Source organism: Xenia sp. Carnegie-2017, unplaced genomic scaffold, assembly GCF_021976095.1.
Source record: "Xenia sp. Carnegie-2017 unplaced genomic scaffold, XeniaSp_v1 HiC_scaffold_30, whole genome shotgun sequence".
Classification (NCBI taxonomy): Eukaryota; Metazoa; Cnidaria; class Anthozoa; order Malacalcyonacea; family Xeniidae; genus Xenia; species Xenia sp. Carnegie-2017.
Window position 1 is genome coordinate 69,238 of NW_025813494.1, and position 17,165 is coordinate 86,402.

At 36.1% G+C, this 17,165-nt stretch overlaps 6 protein-coding genes across 9 annotated transcripts; 3 read left to right on the plus strand and 3 right to left on the minus strand.

The window, feature by feature from the left end:
• Positions 1-1,116: 1,116 nt before the first annotated feature.
• On the minus strand, positions 1,117-1,593 carry LOC124455131. Its single transcript, XM_047005858.1, has 2 exons — positions 1,505-1,593; positions 1,117-1,426 (listed from the first exon to the last, which is right to left on the minus strand). Exons 1-2 carry the CDS (start codon positions 1,589-1,591, stop codon positions 1,181-1,183), a joined length of 333 nt encoding a protein of 110 aa, XP_046861814.1. The 5' UTR covers positions 1,592-1,593; the 3' UTR covers positions 1,117-1,180.
• A 116-nt stretch (positions 1,594-1,709) lies between these two features.
• Positions 1,710-4,070, minus strand: LOC124455130. 2 transcript variants are annotated; one of them, XR_006951719.1, is made up of 5 exons: positions 3,621-3,777; positions 3,435-3,526; positions 2,413-3,173; positions 1,920-2,111; positions 1,710-1,829 (listed from the first exon to the last, which is right to left on the minus strand). XR_006951719.1 is itself a non-coding variant. In XM_047005857.1 (5 exons), exons 1-4 carry the CDS (start codon positions 3,966-3,968, stop codon positions 3,030-3,032), a joined length of 375 nt encoding a protein of 124 aa, XP_046861813.1. In that variant the 5' UTR covers positions 3,969-4,070; the 3' UTR covers positions 1,874-2,111; positions 2,413-3,029. The 2 variants fall into 2 exon arrangements, 1 of the variants encoding a protein (XP_046861813.1); XM_047005857.1 differs by lacking the exon at positions 1,710-1,829 and adding an exon at positions 3,948-4,070 and having other exon boundaries at positions 1,874-2,111; positions 3,621-3,738.
• A 39-nt stretch (positions 4,071-4,109) lies between these two features.
• On the minus strand, positions 4,110-6,120 carry LOC124455128. Of its 3 annotated transcripts, XR_006951718.1 has the most exons (5): positions 5,878-6,120; positions 5,669-5,769; positions 5,128-5,363; positions 4,640-4,799; positions 4,110-4,435 (listed from the first exon to the last, which is right to left on the minus strand). XR_006951718.1 is itself a non-coding variant. In XM_047005854.1 (3 exons), the coding sequence occupies exons 1-3, from the start codon at positions 5,464-5,466 to the stop codon at positions 4,401-4,403; spliced, it is 534 nt and encodes a 177-aa protein (XP_046861810.1). In that variant the 5' UTR covers positions 5,467-5,652; the 3' UTR covers positions 4,110-4,400. The 3 variants fall into 3 exon arrangements, 1 of the variants encoding a protein (XP_046861810.1); XR_006951717.1 differs by lacking the exons at positions 5,669-5,769; positions 5,878-6,120 and having other exon boundaries at positions 4,110-4,276; positions 4,342-4,435; positions 5,128-5,652; XM_047005854.1 differs by lacking the exons at positions 5,669-5,769; positions 5,878-6,120 and having other exon boundaries at positions 5,128-5,652.
• A 3,744-nt stretch (positions 6,121-9,864) lies between these two features.
• Positions 9,865-10,719, plus strand: LOC124455218 (zinc finger protein 135-like). The gene has a single exon (XM_047005908.1). The coding sequence runs from the start codon at positions 9,865-9,867 to the stop codon at positions 10,717-10,719; it is 855 nt and encodes a 284-aa protein (XP_046861864.1).
• Positions 10,720-14,842: 4,123 nt separating this feature from the next.
• Positions 14,843-15,508, plus strand: LOC124455219. The gene has a single exon (XM_047005909.1). The coding sequence runs from the start codon at positions 14,843-14,845 to the stop codon at positions 15,506-15,508; it is 666 nt and encodes a 221-aa protein (XP_046861865.1).
• A 618-nt stretch (positions 15,509-16,126) lies between these two features.
• Positions 16,127-16,912, plus strand: LOC124455129 (C-Jun-amino-terminal kinase-interacting protein 4-like). Its single transcript, XM_047005856.1, has 2 exons — positions 16,127-16,329; positions 16,503-16,912. Exons 1-2 carry the CDS (start codon positions 16,138-16,140, stop codon positions 16,824-16,826), a joined length of 516 nt encoding a protein of 171 aa, XP_046861812.1. The 5' UTR covers positions 16,127-16,137; the 3' UTR covers positions 16,827-16,912.
• Positions 16,913-17,165: the final 253 nt, after the last annotated feature.

The window sequence follows — 17,165 nt, forward strand, 5'->3', positions numbered from 1 at the left end:
ATTGCCTCTCAAGTCTATTGGTCTTCCTACGACAAGTGCGGAAAAGTCATGTCTGGAGATTTTGTTTGGTCGTTTAACCAGTGTAACATAGATAGTACGACTTCACATGGTGTAAAGAAAATCAAATATAGTTCTATGTATATTGTGACGTCCATGCTCGCTTTTAGTTTCAACTATTTTACTTAACAATATTTAGATATACCTGTGCGTTTCAAGGCACAAATTGTCGATAAGTACATGTTAGTTAAAAGATTGGAAGAGGAAAAAGCACTTCTGAACATGGAGATGAAAAATTATATGATTTATTATTGTTTGGAAAACGTTTGCCTCTCCTTTGTGAAGAAAGAGAGATTAAAGATAGAATAGGTATAGATAAATGTTCGTATTATGTTAAAACAAGCTTAAAGGTTGCGTATTTATATACTGTGGAATGTAATGTACATGCGTTTAACATATTTTGCAATTATTTTTTTAGTATTTACAAATGTTGATGAATCTGATGACTATTCTTTCCTTGAGGTCAGATAAGTGAATATGACACCAATCTTTTAAAATACGAACATACTTATTGACATGATTACGTTTGTTTTATAGAGCTTTCTCTAGATAAATATAAACATCGCTATTGTGTGCGAAAAGACACAATGAAGACTCTGCATGGTCGTCTCGCCATCACAAACTGCGGAATTGCATTTGCCAGAGTGCAGTTGAAAAAAGGTTTTCAATACTTTCACGACTTAGAACAGTCCATAGTCAACGAATACGGTAGTGACAGTGAATCAGACTGTAGCGATGAAGATGACGTTCATGAAGATGACGTTTATGAAGATGTTGAAGAAGAAGATGCATATAATCGTAGTATTTTGTTGCTGAAAGCTGTGCCATCATTATTTTATGCACTTTTATAAATGAAAATGAGCATGTTGCTCTTTCAATAAATGTATCACATAACTCAAAATATAAATATCAAGGAAAAGACAATTTGTAGTTGTTCGAAAACGGCAATTTGCAACAAAATTGATCTACAAAATGCCCTTTTGCACAAACAACTAAATTGCGTTTTATCTTCTTAGATTTCTGATTCTTCTGTGATTTATTTATTGATTTAACAGTCGCTCATTCTCACTCACATAACCAAAAAAGCTATGAATGGCTACCAGCCACTAGCTGGTATACTGGTTCAATATGCATCTTCTTCTTCAACATCTTCATAAACGTCATCTTCATCGCTACAGTCTGATTCACTGTCACTACCGTATACGTTGACTATGGACTGTTCTAAGTCGTGAAAGTATTGAAAACCTTTTTTCAACTGCACTCTGGCAAATGCAATTCCGCAGTTTGTGATGGCGAGACGACCATGCAGAGTCTTCATTGTGTCTTTTCGCACACAATAGCGATGTTTATATTCATCTAGAAGAAAGCTCTATAAAACAAACGTAATCATGTCAATAAGTATGCTCGTATTTTAAAAGATTGGTGTCATATTCACTACTTATCTGACCTCAAGGAAAGAATAGTCATCAGATTCATCAACATTATTTGTAAATACTAAAAAAATAATTGCAAAATATGTTAAACGCATGTACATTACATTCCACAGTATATAAATACGCAACCTTTAAGCTTGTTTTAACATAATACGAACATTTATCTGTATACCTATCTATCTTTCTTCTCTTTTCTTTCACAAAGGAGAGGCAAAACGTTTTCCAAATAATAAATCACATAATTTTTCATCTCCATGTTCAGAAGTGCTTTTTCCTCTTCCAATCTTTTAACTAACATGTACTTATCGACAATTTGTGCCTTGAAACGCACAGGTATATCTAAATATTGTTAAGTAAAATAGTTGAAACTAAAAGCGAGCATGGACGTCACAATATACATAGAACTATATTTGATTTTCTTTTACACACCATGTGAAGTCGTACTATCTATGTTACACTGGTTAAACGACCAAACAAAATCTCCAGACATGACTTCTTCCGCACTTGTCGTAGGAAGACCACACAGACTTGAGAGGCAATTTAACTTTTCTACGGTAGATGTTATTTCGGACTTCTCTTTAGCGCATTTCCTTCTCATCGAAGATCTTCGTTTGCTAGAATCTAATATACGTACATGTATAATATACGTAACAACGACAAATCGCAATTTTACAGTAATTTGGCAAAATGCTTTGAAATAATTCGGCACAAAATAAGTGTAGGGTGGCCCATATTTCGACGAGGATGGTGTAGATGGTATTTACCCGTTTACTTTTAGATAAAGCACAATTTATCTCGAATAAAACTGTTCCATATTTAGCATTTTGTGTCGCCTACATCTAAAATCTAACTCACTTAGATTTTGCTACGACCTTTAAAATAATGCTTACAGTTACTCATAAAAAACCCCAACAAAACTCACCAGCAAGAGAAGTTATTTCTTTTGTGCGTCTAGTGACTGAAAAATACAACATTTCTAATCTCTTCTGCAGCTTTGCTACTGTGATTTTTGCCAGCTGCGACTTTCCTTGCTCAAGAAGCTGCTCCTCTGTCACATGTCCATCTAAAAGCTGTCTTTTCAATTCCAGCAATCTTGTTGCATTTCGTTCATGTTGTTTCACTTTGTTTTGAGCGTCATGAACGAAAAGCCTATCACCCAATGTCTGCGTTTGATCATCGTTGGCTCTTACAAAATTCTCCAAATGTTGAGCATTTTCAACAGTTTGATGCAAAAGGAAGAACTCTTCGGCGGCACCTTTCAACGAAGAAACTTCAATTTGTTGTTCTAGAGAAACAATAAAAAATATTAATTTATCTACGTAATTACTAAGCACTCCATACAATACTGTATAGCTATATATTTTCCGGGGGTAAAATGAATTGTTAAAAATAACAATTGCCAAACATAAAAATTTGAGCCAGGCCAAGAATTATTTCATATAGTTTCGTTTTAAATGATGTTTGAACAAAAATCAACCATAAGTACAGAACTGTTCAATACTAAACCATGTTTCTAAAAATATTTGAAAGTAAACAATGTTATAACAGAGGTATATCTCTCGCAAATTGTTGAACTTCTTCTTTCCACTGCATTATCGAGTCGTCCAAGTCAGAATCCTGGACATTAAGTTCGCTTCTTAACTTTACAAAATCGTCCCTGGCAGATGAAAGTTTCCTTTCGGTCTTCGAAATACAAGTACACATAATGAAAAACAGTGAAAAATAATCATATTAGCGCAGTAAACGTATTGGGTTCAAACAAGACCTATACACAACTATGAACTGTAAATTCATTTCATATTATATATATATTATATTATATTATATTTTATATTATATTATATTATATTTTTATATTATATTATTTCATATTATTTCATATTATTCATTTCATATTTATTATATAATTTTGACAATTAACTGAAGATATATACAACGTGTAACCTTTTTCATTCGAATAACAAGTGATTTTGCCAAGTTTAAAATTTTTCGCTTGTTCCAACTCAGAAGGTGTTCAGTAATGCATTCTTCTCGTCCTTAATACGTACAACCATTAATGTGCACATTAGTTCGTGGACTTAATCGACCAAAATACCTGAGTGGATATACAGATAAGAAAATAATACTCACCGGAGGCCGTCATATTTTTAGTAGTCGAGCCAAGTCTTGACAAATACGAATTTATTTGCTCAACTTCTTCGCCAGCAGTTGCTGCCGCACCACTTTGCCATCTTCCGCTCCAAATAACCTAAAAAGTGTGAAAAGAATCATCTATTCAAGACAACCCATTTAAGATTTATGTAACCAGGGTTTAGTTACGTGAAATACAGTATTATTACAGTTTGAAAAAGCACGCTTTGTCTCATAACATCTTTAATAGAGCATTATCGTCGGCGTATGTGGTATTTAGCTTACGAGTTATTGGGTAAACAATCATAACCTACGTATCTAACGTACTTCAACTGTGTGATTTCCCATGCATTATAGACAGTGCTGGTGCAATATTTCTTAGCGCATTTTGATTTTCTTCCGATGTAACACGTAGAGCCCAAGGCCAATATTTGCATATAATATCTTCCCACATATTTAACTTTATGTGGTTGTAAAATTCAAATGCAAGTAGTGAGCATAGCCATAAATTTCTCCTCTGAACATGTTCAAAGTAGCTTGAGCAATCGAGTGCCTGCATCCAGCAACTTCAAGTCCAGTCTCGTCTTGGTTTTTCTTTGATTTGGAGACCATTTTCGAGCTTTCCAATGGGTGTCACCACAAGAATTATCTTCATTCTATAAAAAATGCTTTAACCTAATAATAGATTACTACCTTTCAATCCTACTTCATAACACATTACCTGAATTGACTTTGAACCAAGACTTTTTAAATGAGAGTCCACAAAACTATTGTTTGCAATCAATACATCACGATAATAACACTGGACTGGACCCCTGTGGTAAAAATAAATATCAATTTAGAACACAAGCACTCATAAGCCCAACGATTCAGGTAAAGAATCAAACATGAGCAGTAGGTATTTTTCTTGGATTTGTTAAAATTGGTTCAATTTATTAAAACATAAAAGTATCTGAATTGTTTACAAAGGGTAGTTCCATTTTTGCAAGTTTGAGAATTCGCCATCCAATATCACAAACCTTGGTACTTTGCTGAATCTGTACACTTTTTGATTTCCATCAACATGACATGAATGTTGATCAATACTACAAGGAGGGCAATTTTTCCATGTCTGCTCATGAAGAAGGTCAATTTCATGTTGGCAATAGCTCCATTCAGCAAATGATTGATAACAATTTCCTAGTGAAACCAGTTCCAAATCAAAACATAGCACAATTATATACTATTTGTTGATTATGCAAAACCCCTGTACTATAATATAGTTCTCATACTTCAAACATACACATTATATGAAGCCTACAAAAATTGACATGTGCTTGTTACAAATTTTAAACAAATTTTCCTTGACTTCCCAGAATTTACCAAAATTCACAGAAAGAAATGATCATAAAGGATTATTTTGAAATCAAGATTTACGTCTTGTAGCTTTTGGTTTGCAAGACAAAAAATATACACAAAGTAAAAAGCACACTAACAAAGATATGTAGATAGCATAAAAAATAATCACCCTTCCTCTAGAGCTGGAAATATCTTCCAAACTTCTTACAAAAGCAGATTGTGATGACCCAGGCATCCTCTTTCTAAATGCATCCCACAAATTAAAGACATCTTGACTAAATATGTAATGAAAATTTTCAGGGCTACCAGGCCACCAGCCACTCTCAATTATACTGTCAACAGAAATTGGTGACCACTTCCAAATGAAGAGCAAATGTACAGTGAACCAATTAAGATCAAATCGTCCTGTTGAAGACAAAATATAATCAAGAATAACCAGTACAGTGCTGAAAATATGTGCTTCAAAGAAATCAAATCCTGGGGTTTCATAAGAAGCCAGCAACTTCATCAATGATTTGAAGTTTTTAGTTTCAATCTAAAGTCTATGAATTAGTGTATAATCCAACCTGCTGCCTATGTACTTTTCTAAATGTGACTAAGATAATGAGCCCCTAACAAATCTGATTTTAATAAGATGCATCATATGTACATCCATATATCAAAAATTGTTATTTGGACTCTGTAAAAAAATTGCATAAGGACATTTTCACCTTCACATTGAACATAATCACAAGAGAGCTGTTGGTAGTTTTGATGATAGATTCATTACACAACTGACATGATGATGGGTAAAGGATGGGACATGATCGATCTACAAAGATAATAGCATCATCACAGAAAAACATTTCTCTCACATCGGGCACAACAAAAAAAAACCAAATATATAAATAAAATTCATAAGTATGTACATTATACTTACCAATGCTGCAAATCTTTCCATCAGATGAAATGGATTGTGTTGGCTTGATATATTGAAAATAACCATCCAACCACACTTCTCGATCATAGAGAGGATTATTCTTATGGACATCATCGCATTCTTGACAAATATATCTCAACACACCACATTGTCTGCATCTCAGTACAGCTTCATTTTCATTGCATCTACAACACTTCATAGCAGATAAAGGAGGAGCAAATGATGACACAGTGACATTGAATATTTTTTCCTCGTTTTTCCCAATTTTCTTCTCGATTTTCCATTCTTTTTTGCAAAGCAGATGGCCCAGTATCCACTTCTCTAATAACCAACTGACAGCTTTCAAGAATGGCTTCAAGATCTAAAATGAAAATGAAATAATTTTATGACATAAAGCTGTTTCCTTTTCTATTTTTTTTCTAAAATATGACACAATTATAAAAAGAGTACATTGAAGTGTTAAAAGCACAGTCACATGTGTATAAAAATATAAAAAACTATGTATAGATGCAGTGGCCTGGACAGCACTAAAGTTTTGCTTCTGTTATGTAAAGTTGAGATGTAAGAAGTATTATCAATAACCTCTTTCAGTAACACTGTCCTCACATAACATTTCCTGTGGAACATCATGTAAATCTGACGATGTTGTAGGCATTTCCTCATCTATGATAGTAATAACAACAAGTAACATAAAAATGTAACATACAAGTTACACAAAAATCTAAAATGCTTCTATTTCTTTGATAAAAGTATTATTTCCCCAGCACACACCTCTTTGGGTATTTCCATTGCTCGAAGTGCTTTGCCTCGGCTTATGAATAATTCGTTCGCCATCTTCGTTTCTTTGAAGAACTATATCTCTACTGGCATTTTTCTTCTCAATAGTTTTACTTCTACTTCGAACACCTTGATTTGTAATAGCATTGACATTGCTTATTGCAGACAGCAGCTGCTCATCAATCGTTGATTTACTCAGCTTACTGCGTTTATGAGACATGTGATTGCATAAATAAGAGGTGAAACCCATTGAACTTGAAACTACGACAAAGAACTTGAAACTAACGACAAAGAAAACAATGGAAACTAAAAAACAATCGGTACTTAATGTCGCGATTAATAGAAATCAATAGTCGCGACTCGCGTACACAAATGGTATCAAATCCCCTGGGGTATTATTGCCGGAGTAAATACCCGGCTCCCGAGCATCTCTTTTACGAGCAAATTCCCGACCCCCGAGAAAGGTCTCCAGGGCAAATGCCCAGGGGTATCCCGGGGGGGATGGTAACGCTTGGAATTGACTCATGGATTACTCTCGTCGTGTGAACTGCCACTTGACAAAATTGGCGAGCAAATAATTCCGTCAAATATATTTTCTTTCCCAGTCAGTTTTGGTTTTTCCATGCTACACAATAAAATGAACTGTTACGGAAAACTTTTCATATAATTTTTAATGGGATTTTTCATTTGAAAGATAATAGAATTTTGAATCTTACCATAATGTCTTCAACCGTCTTTCGCCATCGTTTCCAGACTCCGCCCAGGATTATCGCTCACTATGTGCTTCCACTTTTCATGAAAAATGAAAAAGAGTAACTGATGCATTTTATTCAATATTCGGTTAATGTAATATTTTTTGTATTTTACTCATATGACATACGAAAAAATATTTACCTCTGAGAATGTTTTGAATGTATTGTATTTCATAATTCATTTCTACGTAAAACTTAGACTCGAGACTTTAAGTTTAATGGTCAACTTTTTAAAGATGCAACCTTTTTGAACTATAATCTTTTGTATGAAAATTCGTGAAGTAAAGTCTTTTGCCTGAAAATTCGTGAACTATAGTCTTTTGCATGAAAATTCGTGAAATATAGTCTTTTGCATGAAAAATCGTGAACCATAGTCTTTTGAATGAAAAACCGTGATCTATAGTCTTTTTTATTAAAATGCTTGAACTATAGCCTTTTGCATTAAAAATCGTGAACTATAGGCTTTTGCATGAAAAGTTTCCATCAAAAAGGTTCCGATCATATTACGGAATATTGCTATGACTTCACGAGCCTACTACGTATGCGTCATTTTCCCGCGAAAACTTGAAATATTTTTCTTGTCGTCTTGTTGTTAAAGCATTGTTAAGTTATTTTAAACGTATTCACTTCCAGTTTTAAACCTTTTAAAAGTTAAAGAAATTAAACAACGTTATCTTATCTAATAAGATTGTATTCACAAGTGTGTCTGGATTGTTTGCTAACTCTGCCAGGTATCTATTTCAATTTGAGTATCGACTTTATGTACAGTTGGGGAAAATGCATTTCCTACGTTTAAAAATTGTTTGTTGTTGTTGTGCATTGGTTTTGTAAAGAATGTCGATGACAGAAAAAGAAGAGCTCAGTGATTATGAACTCCAAAGACTTGCTAAAATCAAACAAAACCTTGATTTCCTCGAGAATTTGGGCAAGTGCATTTTAGCCTTCATTCGTGAAGCCCAATGTGTTTATGTTGGTATATTTTTGCGTTTATAAAGGCATTGAAGTGGACAGGTCTGCATATCTTCCGAAGCAACGAACAAAGAAGAGAAAAATTGACGAAGACAGTAGCAGTGATGAAGAATGGTTACCTGGAAAAGATGAAAATTTTTTGCTAAAGAAAGTCAAGCCAAGTGAGTTAGCTTAAAGACAATTTGCTAATCTATATTTTGTCAGTGAAAAGCACTTTTTAAATATGAATTTGTTTTGTTTTCAGTCTTTAAATCAACATTTAGAAGCAGTTCCGTCACCAAGAAATCTTCAAATAAACAGGTAGCTATGTCGTAAAAAAAAAGATGAAAAGAAATGATTGACTATACATGCGTATTTTCTTATTAAATTTTACTTACAAATTTTTGCAGGCTTCTTCGAAAAAATATTGTGCTCCTTCAACCTCATCAAATAATGATTTTAATTCATCTGTTGATGACAATTCAATGGTTAAAAATAATGATGAAAAAGCTAAATGTAATATTAAAAGAAAATCAATCAAACATAAATGTAAATATCTAAAAAATATACCTTCAAGACGATCTTCGAGAAACTCATCAAGAAAGAACTATACTGAAGAAGAAGTACCTGACGATGATCATTATATTTGTACGTATTTTACATATTCACGTCGACTCTCAACGTTTTTTTAAAGTTCACTTTATAAACATAAGTTCATCATTGTGATTTCATCTTTTCGTTATAGATTGTGAGCAGTGCAATGATTTTTACTATGGCGAATGTCCATCGCACAATTTTCACATCATTGAAGATAGCACAATGAGATCAAGAAAGGGAACATCAAATGCTTTGAAGACACTTCCTGAAGATCTTTACGTAATACCTTCTACCATACCTGAAGCAGGCATGGGTGTGTTTGCAAATAAAAAGTTAGAGATCAACACTTGTTTTGGACCATACAGAGGAGAGAAAGTTTTGCTTGATGATTTAGAGGAAGGAAGAGATACTTCGTACATGTGGGAGGTAAACATATCGTCTGTATTTTTTTTTTTTTTATTAAAATACTTTCTGCTTGTTCCATTAGCACCATCCAGCTAAGGAATGTACGGCTTTGGCACTACTGTTTACCTGTTGGTGTTTATAGATTCTACAAGAAGGAAAGATTCGATATTATATTGATGGTAAAGATTCAACTCAAGGCAACTGGATGAGATTTGTGAATTGTGCACGATGTGAAGATGAACAAAATATAATTGCATATCAACATCATGGTGAAATTTACTACCGAGTTTATAAAGAGATTGAGGCAGATAAAGAGCTGCTTGTTTGGTATGGAGATGAATTTGCTGAACAACTGGGAGTATCATTGTTTGACGAGGAAGACGACGAGAAACATTTTGATGGTTAGTTACCTGGTGTTGTATGATAATTTAATTTTTTATATAGTGATCTTATGATATCTAAATATTCTTTTATAGTTGGAGGTCACAGCTGCAGACATTGTGGAAGGATGTTTACTTATCTTAATTTCTTAGAGAAACATTTAAAAAGATGTCCACTGCTTGTTTGTACAAAGCTATGGGAATGTCCACATTGTAGTCGAAAGTACAGTAGCGAGGACTACCTAAATGTTCATATAAAAAATGAATGCAGAAAAAATCCACTGTTACAAGACAAATTGTCGTGTAAGGAAACGAATTATTCTTCAGTTGGCAATGATAAACGTCGAAGCAATAGTGGGAACTGTGTTTTGAAATTATCGCAGACAGTTGAAGAAAATTATGCTGGAGAGAAACATGGCGGATTGAGACGTTATCAATGTGAACATTGTGGTAAAACATTTACAAGGCTCTCTCACTTGAATCAACACGTTAGAATTCATACTGGAGAAAAACCTTATCAATGTGAACATTGTGGTAAAACATTTACACAGCTTGGTGACATGAATAGACACGTTAGAATTCATACTGGAGAAAAACCTTATCAATGTGAAAATTGTGGTAAAACATTTACAGTGCTTGGTTCCTTGAATCAACACGTTAGAATTCATACTGGAGAAAAACCTTATAAATGTGAACATTGTGGTAAAACATTTACAGTGCTTGGTTCCTTGAATCAACACGTTAGAATTCATACTGGAGAAAAACCTTATCAATGTAAACATTGTGGTAAAACATTTACAGTGCTTGGTTCCTTGAATCAACACGTTAGAATTCATACTGGAGAAAAACCTTATCAATGTGAAAATTGTGGTAAAACATTTACACATCTTCATCACTTGACTCAACACGTTAGAATTCATACTGGAGAAAACCTTATCAATGTGAACATTGTGGTAAAACATTCACACATCTTAATAGCTTGAAACTACATAAAAATATCAAACATTAAAACATTTTATAAATTACGAGTAAAGTATGTGTGCGAGTGATAACAAATTTCGTGGATGATTATGTAAATTTAGTAAATATTTTCAAAAAATTTTTTGCAGTTGAGTTGAATATAAACAATATATTATTTATTCACGTGAACATCGAGAATGACGTCATTATAATGTATAGTAAATATAACATTCTTTGTAAAACTCTGTGTTGAACAACAGGTTTTCGTTCGCAAATCATTTTAGTGGAATCAAATCATGAACGGCTGTGAAAATAAGTTTAGTATGCAAGATTTGCCAGATAGATGATGGTGAAGACTGGTTGGGATGTGATTCATGTGGGCAGTGCAAATTTTATCTGAGAAAACCTCGGTTTGGCCCTGTTTCGGCTCTTTTTCAAAAAAGGAAGAGCAATACAAATGTGTAATGATTGTGCTTCGTCTCTTTATTAGACTGAATTCAGACTACTCAAATTACAAATTAATCAATAACTCATGACATCTTCCCTTCTGAGATTAATCTAACACTTAACTGTAACAAGATTGTAATCTATATGTTGGATTAGCTAAGTGACAATGTTCTATAAGTAACTTAGGTATCTTGGCCGAATCTGGTTGGTGGTTTTACAGTCCTGCCATAGCGGGTCACATAAGCGTAGCTGGGTGGAGTAGTATGTTCATCATCGCTTGTTCTTGTGTCCTCAGGCTCACTATGGTGCACATGAGGCTCTTCAACTTCTTCTGGTTGGGAATTCTCAGCAGGTTCAGGAGTGACTAATATATCATGCCTGTTCCTTCGCAATTGGCCTCCGGTGTCAGTTTGAACGATATATGATCTTGGTGTCTCTGCCTTCCGAATCACCTGTCCTTTTATTCTCCAGCCTTTGCCATCGTGAAGACGAACATTTGAACCATCTGAAATCTCAGGGAAAGTTTTTGTATGCTTATCGTAGTACTGTTTCTGTATTATAGATTTCTTGGAGATTTCTTGGGTCTCTATTGAGGGTAGGCGAGTCTTTAGTTTCCTATTCATTAACATGGCTGCTGGAGCTGGAGTACCGTCAGGGCTTGTGCAGGCTCTGAAGTTAAGTAGGGCTAGGTATGGGTCATCACCAGACTTAATGGCTTTTTTCAAGAGGGTCTTGACTGTTTGTACTGTGCGCTCGACTTTGCCATTGGACCTCGGATGAACAGGACTTGAGGTGACGTGTTGAAATTCCCATTGCTTGGCGAAGTCTCGGTATTCCTTCGAAGCGAATTGTGGTCCATTGTCTGTGACTACTGTGTCTGGTATACCGTGTCTTGCAAATATTGACTTTGTGTGCTTGATTATTCCGGCAGAGGTAGTTTCTGAAAGTAGACTTACTTCTGGAAAACTAGTATGGTAGTCGACAATTAGTAAATAGTCCTTGCCATTCATGTAGAATAAGTCACATGCTACTCTGCTCCAGGCATGATGAGCTGGTGGTAGTGGCATAAGTGGTTCGCGTTGCTGTCGTTTTCTTGATTCTAGGCATGTTTCACAGCGGGAAATCATCTCAGATATTTCTGTAGCCATCCCTGGCCAAAAGATCACTTCTCTTGCTCTTGTTTTGCATCTTTCAATTCCTAAGTGTCCCTCGGGAATTCTTGCTTTCATCTCACGTCTCATTGAGGAGGGTACTATGATGCGGTTTGATCTAAGGAGGATTCCTTCAGCTTCTGATATTTCGTCGATGAATGTCAGGTATGGCTTGACAGCATCAGGGATGAGTTGTTTGTTGTATGGAAGACCATTGACAATTATGTTTTACAGCTCTTGAAGAATAGGATCCTTAGCAGTCTCGAGTTTAAATTCTAGTAGCTTGGAATCTGATACTGGCAGGTTGTGCAGAGCTGAGTGCACATGACAGTTCATGTCTTGCTCCGATATCTCTGGTGTGGGTTTACTTTCCAGGTATGCTCTGCTAAGAGCATCTGCAACGGGAATGTCCGTTCCTGGTGTGTAGTCAACACTTAGCTCATATTGCTGGAGCCTGAGCAGTAGTCTTTGCAAGCGCGGAGGAGCCCTGGATAGTGGTTTTGAAAAGATTGCTTTGAGTGGTTTGTGGTCTGAACGTACCGTGATTGGTCTCCCGTAGGTGTATTCGTGGAAGCGCTCGCATGCAAACACAATTGCCAATGTCTCTTTTTCTATTTGTGCGTAGTTTTGCTCACTTTGGGTCATTGCTCTACTAGCATATGCGACGGGCTTCCAGGTGTTCTCTTCTAATTGCTCGAGTACTGCACCAAGACCTGATTTAGAGGCGTCAGCTGTGATCCTTATGGCATGTTTTGGATTAAAGTAGGTTAACACTGGACTGCTGGTGACGAGGTGTTTTAGATTTTCTATGGCTTGACGGTGTTTCGTTTCGAAATGCCAGACGACGTCTTTTTCAAGTAGTTGTCTTAGCGGCGCTGTCTCATCAGATAGGCGCGGTAAAAACTTTCCGAGGTACGTCACCATACCGAGAAAACGTTGAATTTCGACTTTGTTGCTAGGCATGGGCATGTTGATTATTGCTTCTATTTTTCTAGGATCTGGCTTAATGCCTGCTGCAGTGATTACATGTCCTAAGAAGGTTGTCTCGGAAACCCCGAAGCGGCATTTCTTTTCATTCAGTTTAAGTCCAGACTCTCTTACTCTGTCGAGTATGTCCTTTAGTGCTTTGTCGTGCTGCTCTTTGTTCCTACCAAAGACTATGATGTCATCTTGGTCGTTTGCCGCATTCGGTATACCATCAATGATTTCTGCAACTTTCTTCTGAAACACTTCAGCGGCACTGTGAATCCCGAATGCTAGGCGCTTAAAACAATATCGTCCAAATGGCGTGTTAAATGCAAGTAGTTTCGAGCTGGCTTCGTCGACTTTAACTTGCCAGTAACCGCTGGATGCGTCAAGCTTTGTAAATATGGTGGCGCCGCCCAGTTTGGATAGGACTTCGTCCACTGTAGGCATAGGATAATGATGACGTTTTATAGCAGTGTTCAAATATTTAGGGTCAAGACAAATACGTAACTGGCCATTGTCCTTTTCTACAACTACCATGGAGCTGACCCAATCGGTTGGTTCGTCAACTTTCTCTATGACATCAAGCTTGCACATGCGTTTTAACTCAGCTTTGAGACGTTCCATAAGTGATATTGGAATTTTTCGAGGTGGATGAACTACTGGCGTTACATTGGGGTCAATGCTAATGTGATGTTCACCCTTTAGGCATCCAAGTTCTCCAAAAACATCTTTGTACTCTTGTATGAAGTTTGGTGTTTTAGCATTTACGGTCCAAACTCGCTTTATAAGTGTGAAACCGCTGTCCAAACGCACTTCCAAAGCGCTGTCATGTGCTTGCTCAAGAAGTAGCCTGTTTTCAATGTTAGGGCCAGTACGCCTTGAACGACTGCGCAACGCCAAACACATTTTTTTAGATAACGTACAAACGTATTAGCTTTTATTTCATTTACAATGTAATAATGTCTTTAATGACATGATTATTGAAATATATATTATTCGAAAGTTTGACAATTTCTCGCGTTGTAAAATTGGTTTCTTCACCAAAGTTTCTTATGTGTCACAGTTACGTAATAATTTTCACTTTAGACAGAATTAATTGGTTAGAGATTTTAGTACTGAACCTCGCATATGTGTTTTGACCACTTTAGGTGCTGGGAAACTTGGATTCTCGTTCGTTCGCATTACTGCCTTATTAGAGAGCTTAAGCAAACGACGTTTTCGACAACACGGACGCAAACCGGAAGTAATTCAACAACCTGCCTATTATTGCGCATGACGAGAGGTTCGCGTTGTCAGGTCGAAGACTCCAGGCCTTGCGTTCTGAGGTTTTTGTTAATAAAGTGTTTGCTAACAGACGAAGCAATGGGAGAAATGTCGTCTGCAAGTTTAGAGTGAGTGTTTCATTTGTTTTTCGATAAATACAACATACTAGGCTGCCAAAATTAAATAGATGTGCAGAGTTTATACAAAAATGTTTGCTCAAAGTATTTGTGTTAAATACTTATAATTAACAATCACATGTATTGAAGTGCAAATTTTAAATATATTTTTGCACATTTTCAAAAGGATTCAATCGCCTATGGAATGGTCGAAACAACACGACGTTTTGTTATGTCGCGAAATACTAGCCGTTGACCCTTTTCAAGCAAAACGAGAAACAACTGCCAGAGCAAAGTATTGGGAGAAGGTAGCTGCAAACTTGGAAAAAATAGATAAACCAAAATTTAAGGTTTCAACCCGTGCTGTACGAGACAGATACAGCCGTTTACATGAAAAATTTAAAAAGAAAGCTCGTGAGGAAAAGGGTGCAAGTGGAATATCACCAGAACCGACAGAGTTGGATACTTTGTTAGAAGAGCTATCAGAGAGACAATTGTCCTCTGATGAAGAGCGGTTCCAGAGTTATCAAGAAAACGAGAAAAAGAATAAGCTGGACAGAATAAAGTCCCTAGATATACGAAAGAAAGCGATGGAGAAGTTGTCAGAAGCCAAACTACGAAAGGAAAAGGAGAGTGATAGTGGTGACCAAGAACCACAAAGAAAAAGACGTCGATCAGGAGGTGACATTGTTGCTTACCTTAAAGAAAAAAATGAAGTAGAATTGGAGATGAGAAAACAGGAGTTGGAGATGAAAAAAATGCAATTTGAGGCAGATAAGAAAAGGCAGGATGACATACTTAATTTGCTAATGCAGCAAAATACAATGATAATAAATTTAATCAAGGAAAAAAACAATACAAAGTAACTTCAGAAAAAGAAACACTATATAAAAACAATACAAGAAACTGCTCTATATCAACCATGTTGTTTTGTTAATTGGCAGCACATTTCTTGTTAACTGGTTCTTACATTTTATAGTTTGTTTATAATTTGTTTATACATTCGATTAAGGAGAATACAAAGTCCTTCCATACCGGGTAATGTTGATCTTTGAGGACATTTGAAAATGTCGGGTATGTTCAAGACTTCTGCCAGAAATGGTAGATCACACTTATCAAATCTGAAGAAAGCCTTGCACTCAGCTTCTGGGATGTCTTCCAAATTAAATTGATCGTATGCTTCATAGCAAAAATCTGGATTTTTTGAAGTGAAAGCCTCTAAAAGTAAAACTAACTCCTCGTCGGTTAAACAGTTGTTTGCATGACTGAGTAGTGCTGCACTTCTTGCATTCTTGAATGAATTTTCCATATCAAAAAACCCAAAATTAACTTATCTATAAGCAAGCTGAAGTTTGTCGTGAAAAATATAATTCAGCTTAACCGTTCAGATTTCCCGCCACCGACCGCGTCCTCGACCCAGACCTACACTCACCATGACGTTCGTGTTGTCGAAAACGTCGCTTGCTTAAGCTCTCTATTGTTGACCAAGGACCGCATGTGGGTTGGTACAGGCAACGGTGTTATACTGTCTATACCACTGGTGGTTGCTCAACCAGAATCTTCAAAATCTCCAGTTACTTCCCCAGTAGATAGTGGTGGGCCAGGAGGAGTAGTTCGAGTTTACACGGACACTGAAGGAAAGGGAGAAAAGACAGGAAGTTCTCGTTTTATGCCTTATTGTTCCATGGTAAGTATATAAAATTATCCATATGCAATACAACGAGAACGGCTAAATGAGTTAACTGCAATTATGTTTACTTTTGTGCACTTTATTATATTATAAGAAAATACATGGAAGCATGATGTTTTTTACAGAATTGTTTATTGCTTGAAATGTTTTTATTTTCATATTTTACGAAGGTTAACGCGCATATTTCGTTTCACGGACATCGTGACTCCGTCAAGTTTTTTGTCACCGTCTCTCGGTGCACGGACAAGGCAACTTCATTAATATCACCTAAGCTGTCGTCGTCGTCAGTGAAAGCTGAGGCCACATCTGCCGTTCTCGACGAAGAGAAAAGTTGGCTTGTAATCAGTGGGGGAGAGGGTTATGTTGACTTTAGAACTGGCGACAATATAGAGAGTGGTGAAAACATTGGTGGTCCCGAAAATATTTCTCCTAATTCAAAAATATCTTCAGCTAAAAATAGTCACCTTGTGGTCTGGCAGGTTACTAGAAATTAGTAAACTAAACTGACCATCGCTTCTTTTGTTGCTTCGCTCTGTCGGATTCAAGTTCGCCATAACATTTATGATCGTAAATCGCGCGAAATTTTCGCAGTCGCCAGTGCTCGACCTTAACTTTTAAACTTACTAGTCCTTGGGCTAGTAAGGCTTGAAATTTACTAGCCAACAGGCATCCGTTGGTAGCCAGGTTTGAGGCTTGAGCTTTTAAAATAACTAATAGAATAACTTATTTTATTAGTACTCTATGAGACAAATAAAGACTTGTGAATACTTTCAGTCCATGTCCATTCTTTGTGGTCTTCTCAGCCTTTCTCCCGAGTTTAGCCATCTGGCAAC

What these genes read in the sequence shown, in the direction of transcription:
- LOC124455131 (XM_047005858.1), bottom strand. Translation starts at nt 1,591, where the DNA reads ATGTACATGCGTTTAACATATTTTGCAATTATTTTTTTAGTATTTACA. An exon ending in ATGACTATTCTTTCCTTGAG is followed by an intron (nt 1,427 to 1,504) that starts GTCAGATAAGTA and finishes TTTGTTTTATAG; the next exon opens with AGCTTTCTTCTAGATGAATA.
- LOC124455130 (XM_047005857.1), bottom strand. Translation starts at nt 3,968, where the DNA reads ATGGGAAATCACACAGTTGAA. An exon ending in TGGGAAATCACACAGTTGAA is followed by an intron (nt 3,739 to 3,947) that starts GTACGTTAGATA and finishes CACACTTTTTAG; the next exon opens with GTTATTTGGAGCGGAAGATG. An exon ending in TAAAAATATGACGGCCTCCG is followed by an intron (nt 3,527 to 3,620) that starts GTGAGTATTATT and finishes GTACGTATTAAG; the next exon opens with GACGAGAAGAATGCATTACT.
- LOC124455128 (XM_047005854.1), bottom strand. Translation starts at nt 5,466, where the DNA reads ATGAAGTTGCTGGCTTCTTATGAAACCCCAGGATTTGATTTCTTTGAA. An exon ending in TTTCCAGCTCTAGAGGAAGG is followed by an intron (nt 4,800 to 5,127) that starts GTGATTATTTTT and finishes TGGTTTCACTAG; the next exon opens with GAAATTGTTATCAATCATTT. An exon ending in AGATTCAGCAAAGTACCAAG is followed by an intron (nt 4,436 to 4,639) that starts GTTTGTGATATT and finishes TTTTTACCACAG; the next exon opens with GGGTCCAGTCCAGTGTTATT.
- LOC124455218 (XM_047005908.1), top strand. Translation starts at nt 9,865, where the DNA reads ATGTTTACTTATCTTAATTTCTTAGAGAAACATTTAAAAAGATGTCCA.
- LOC124455219 (XM_047005909.1), top strand. Translation starts at nt 14,843, where the DNA reads ATGGAATGGTCGAAACAACACGACGTTTTGTTATGTCGCGAAATACTA.
- LOC124455129 (XM_047005856.1), top strand. Translation starts at nt 16,138, where the DNA reads ATGTGGGTTGGTACAGGCAACGGTGTTATACTGTCTATACCACTGGTG. An exon ending in TTATGCCTTATTGTTCCATG is followed by an intron (nt 16,330 to 16,502) that starts GTAAGTATATAA and finishes TATTTTACGAAG; the next exon opens with GTTAACGCGCATATTTCGTT.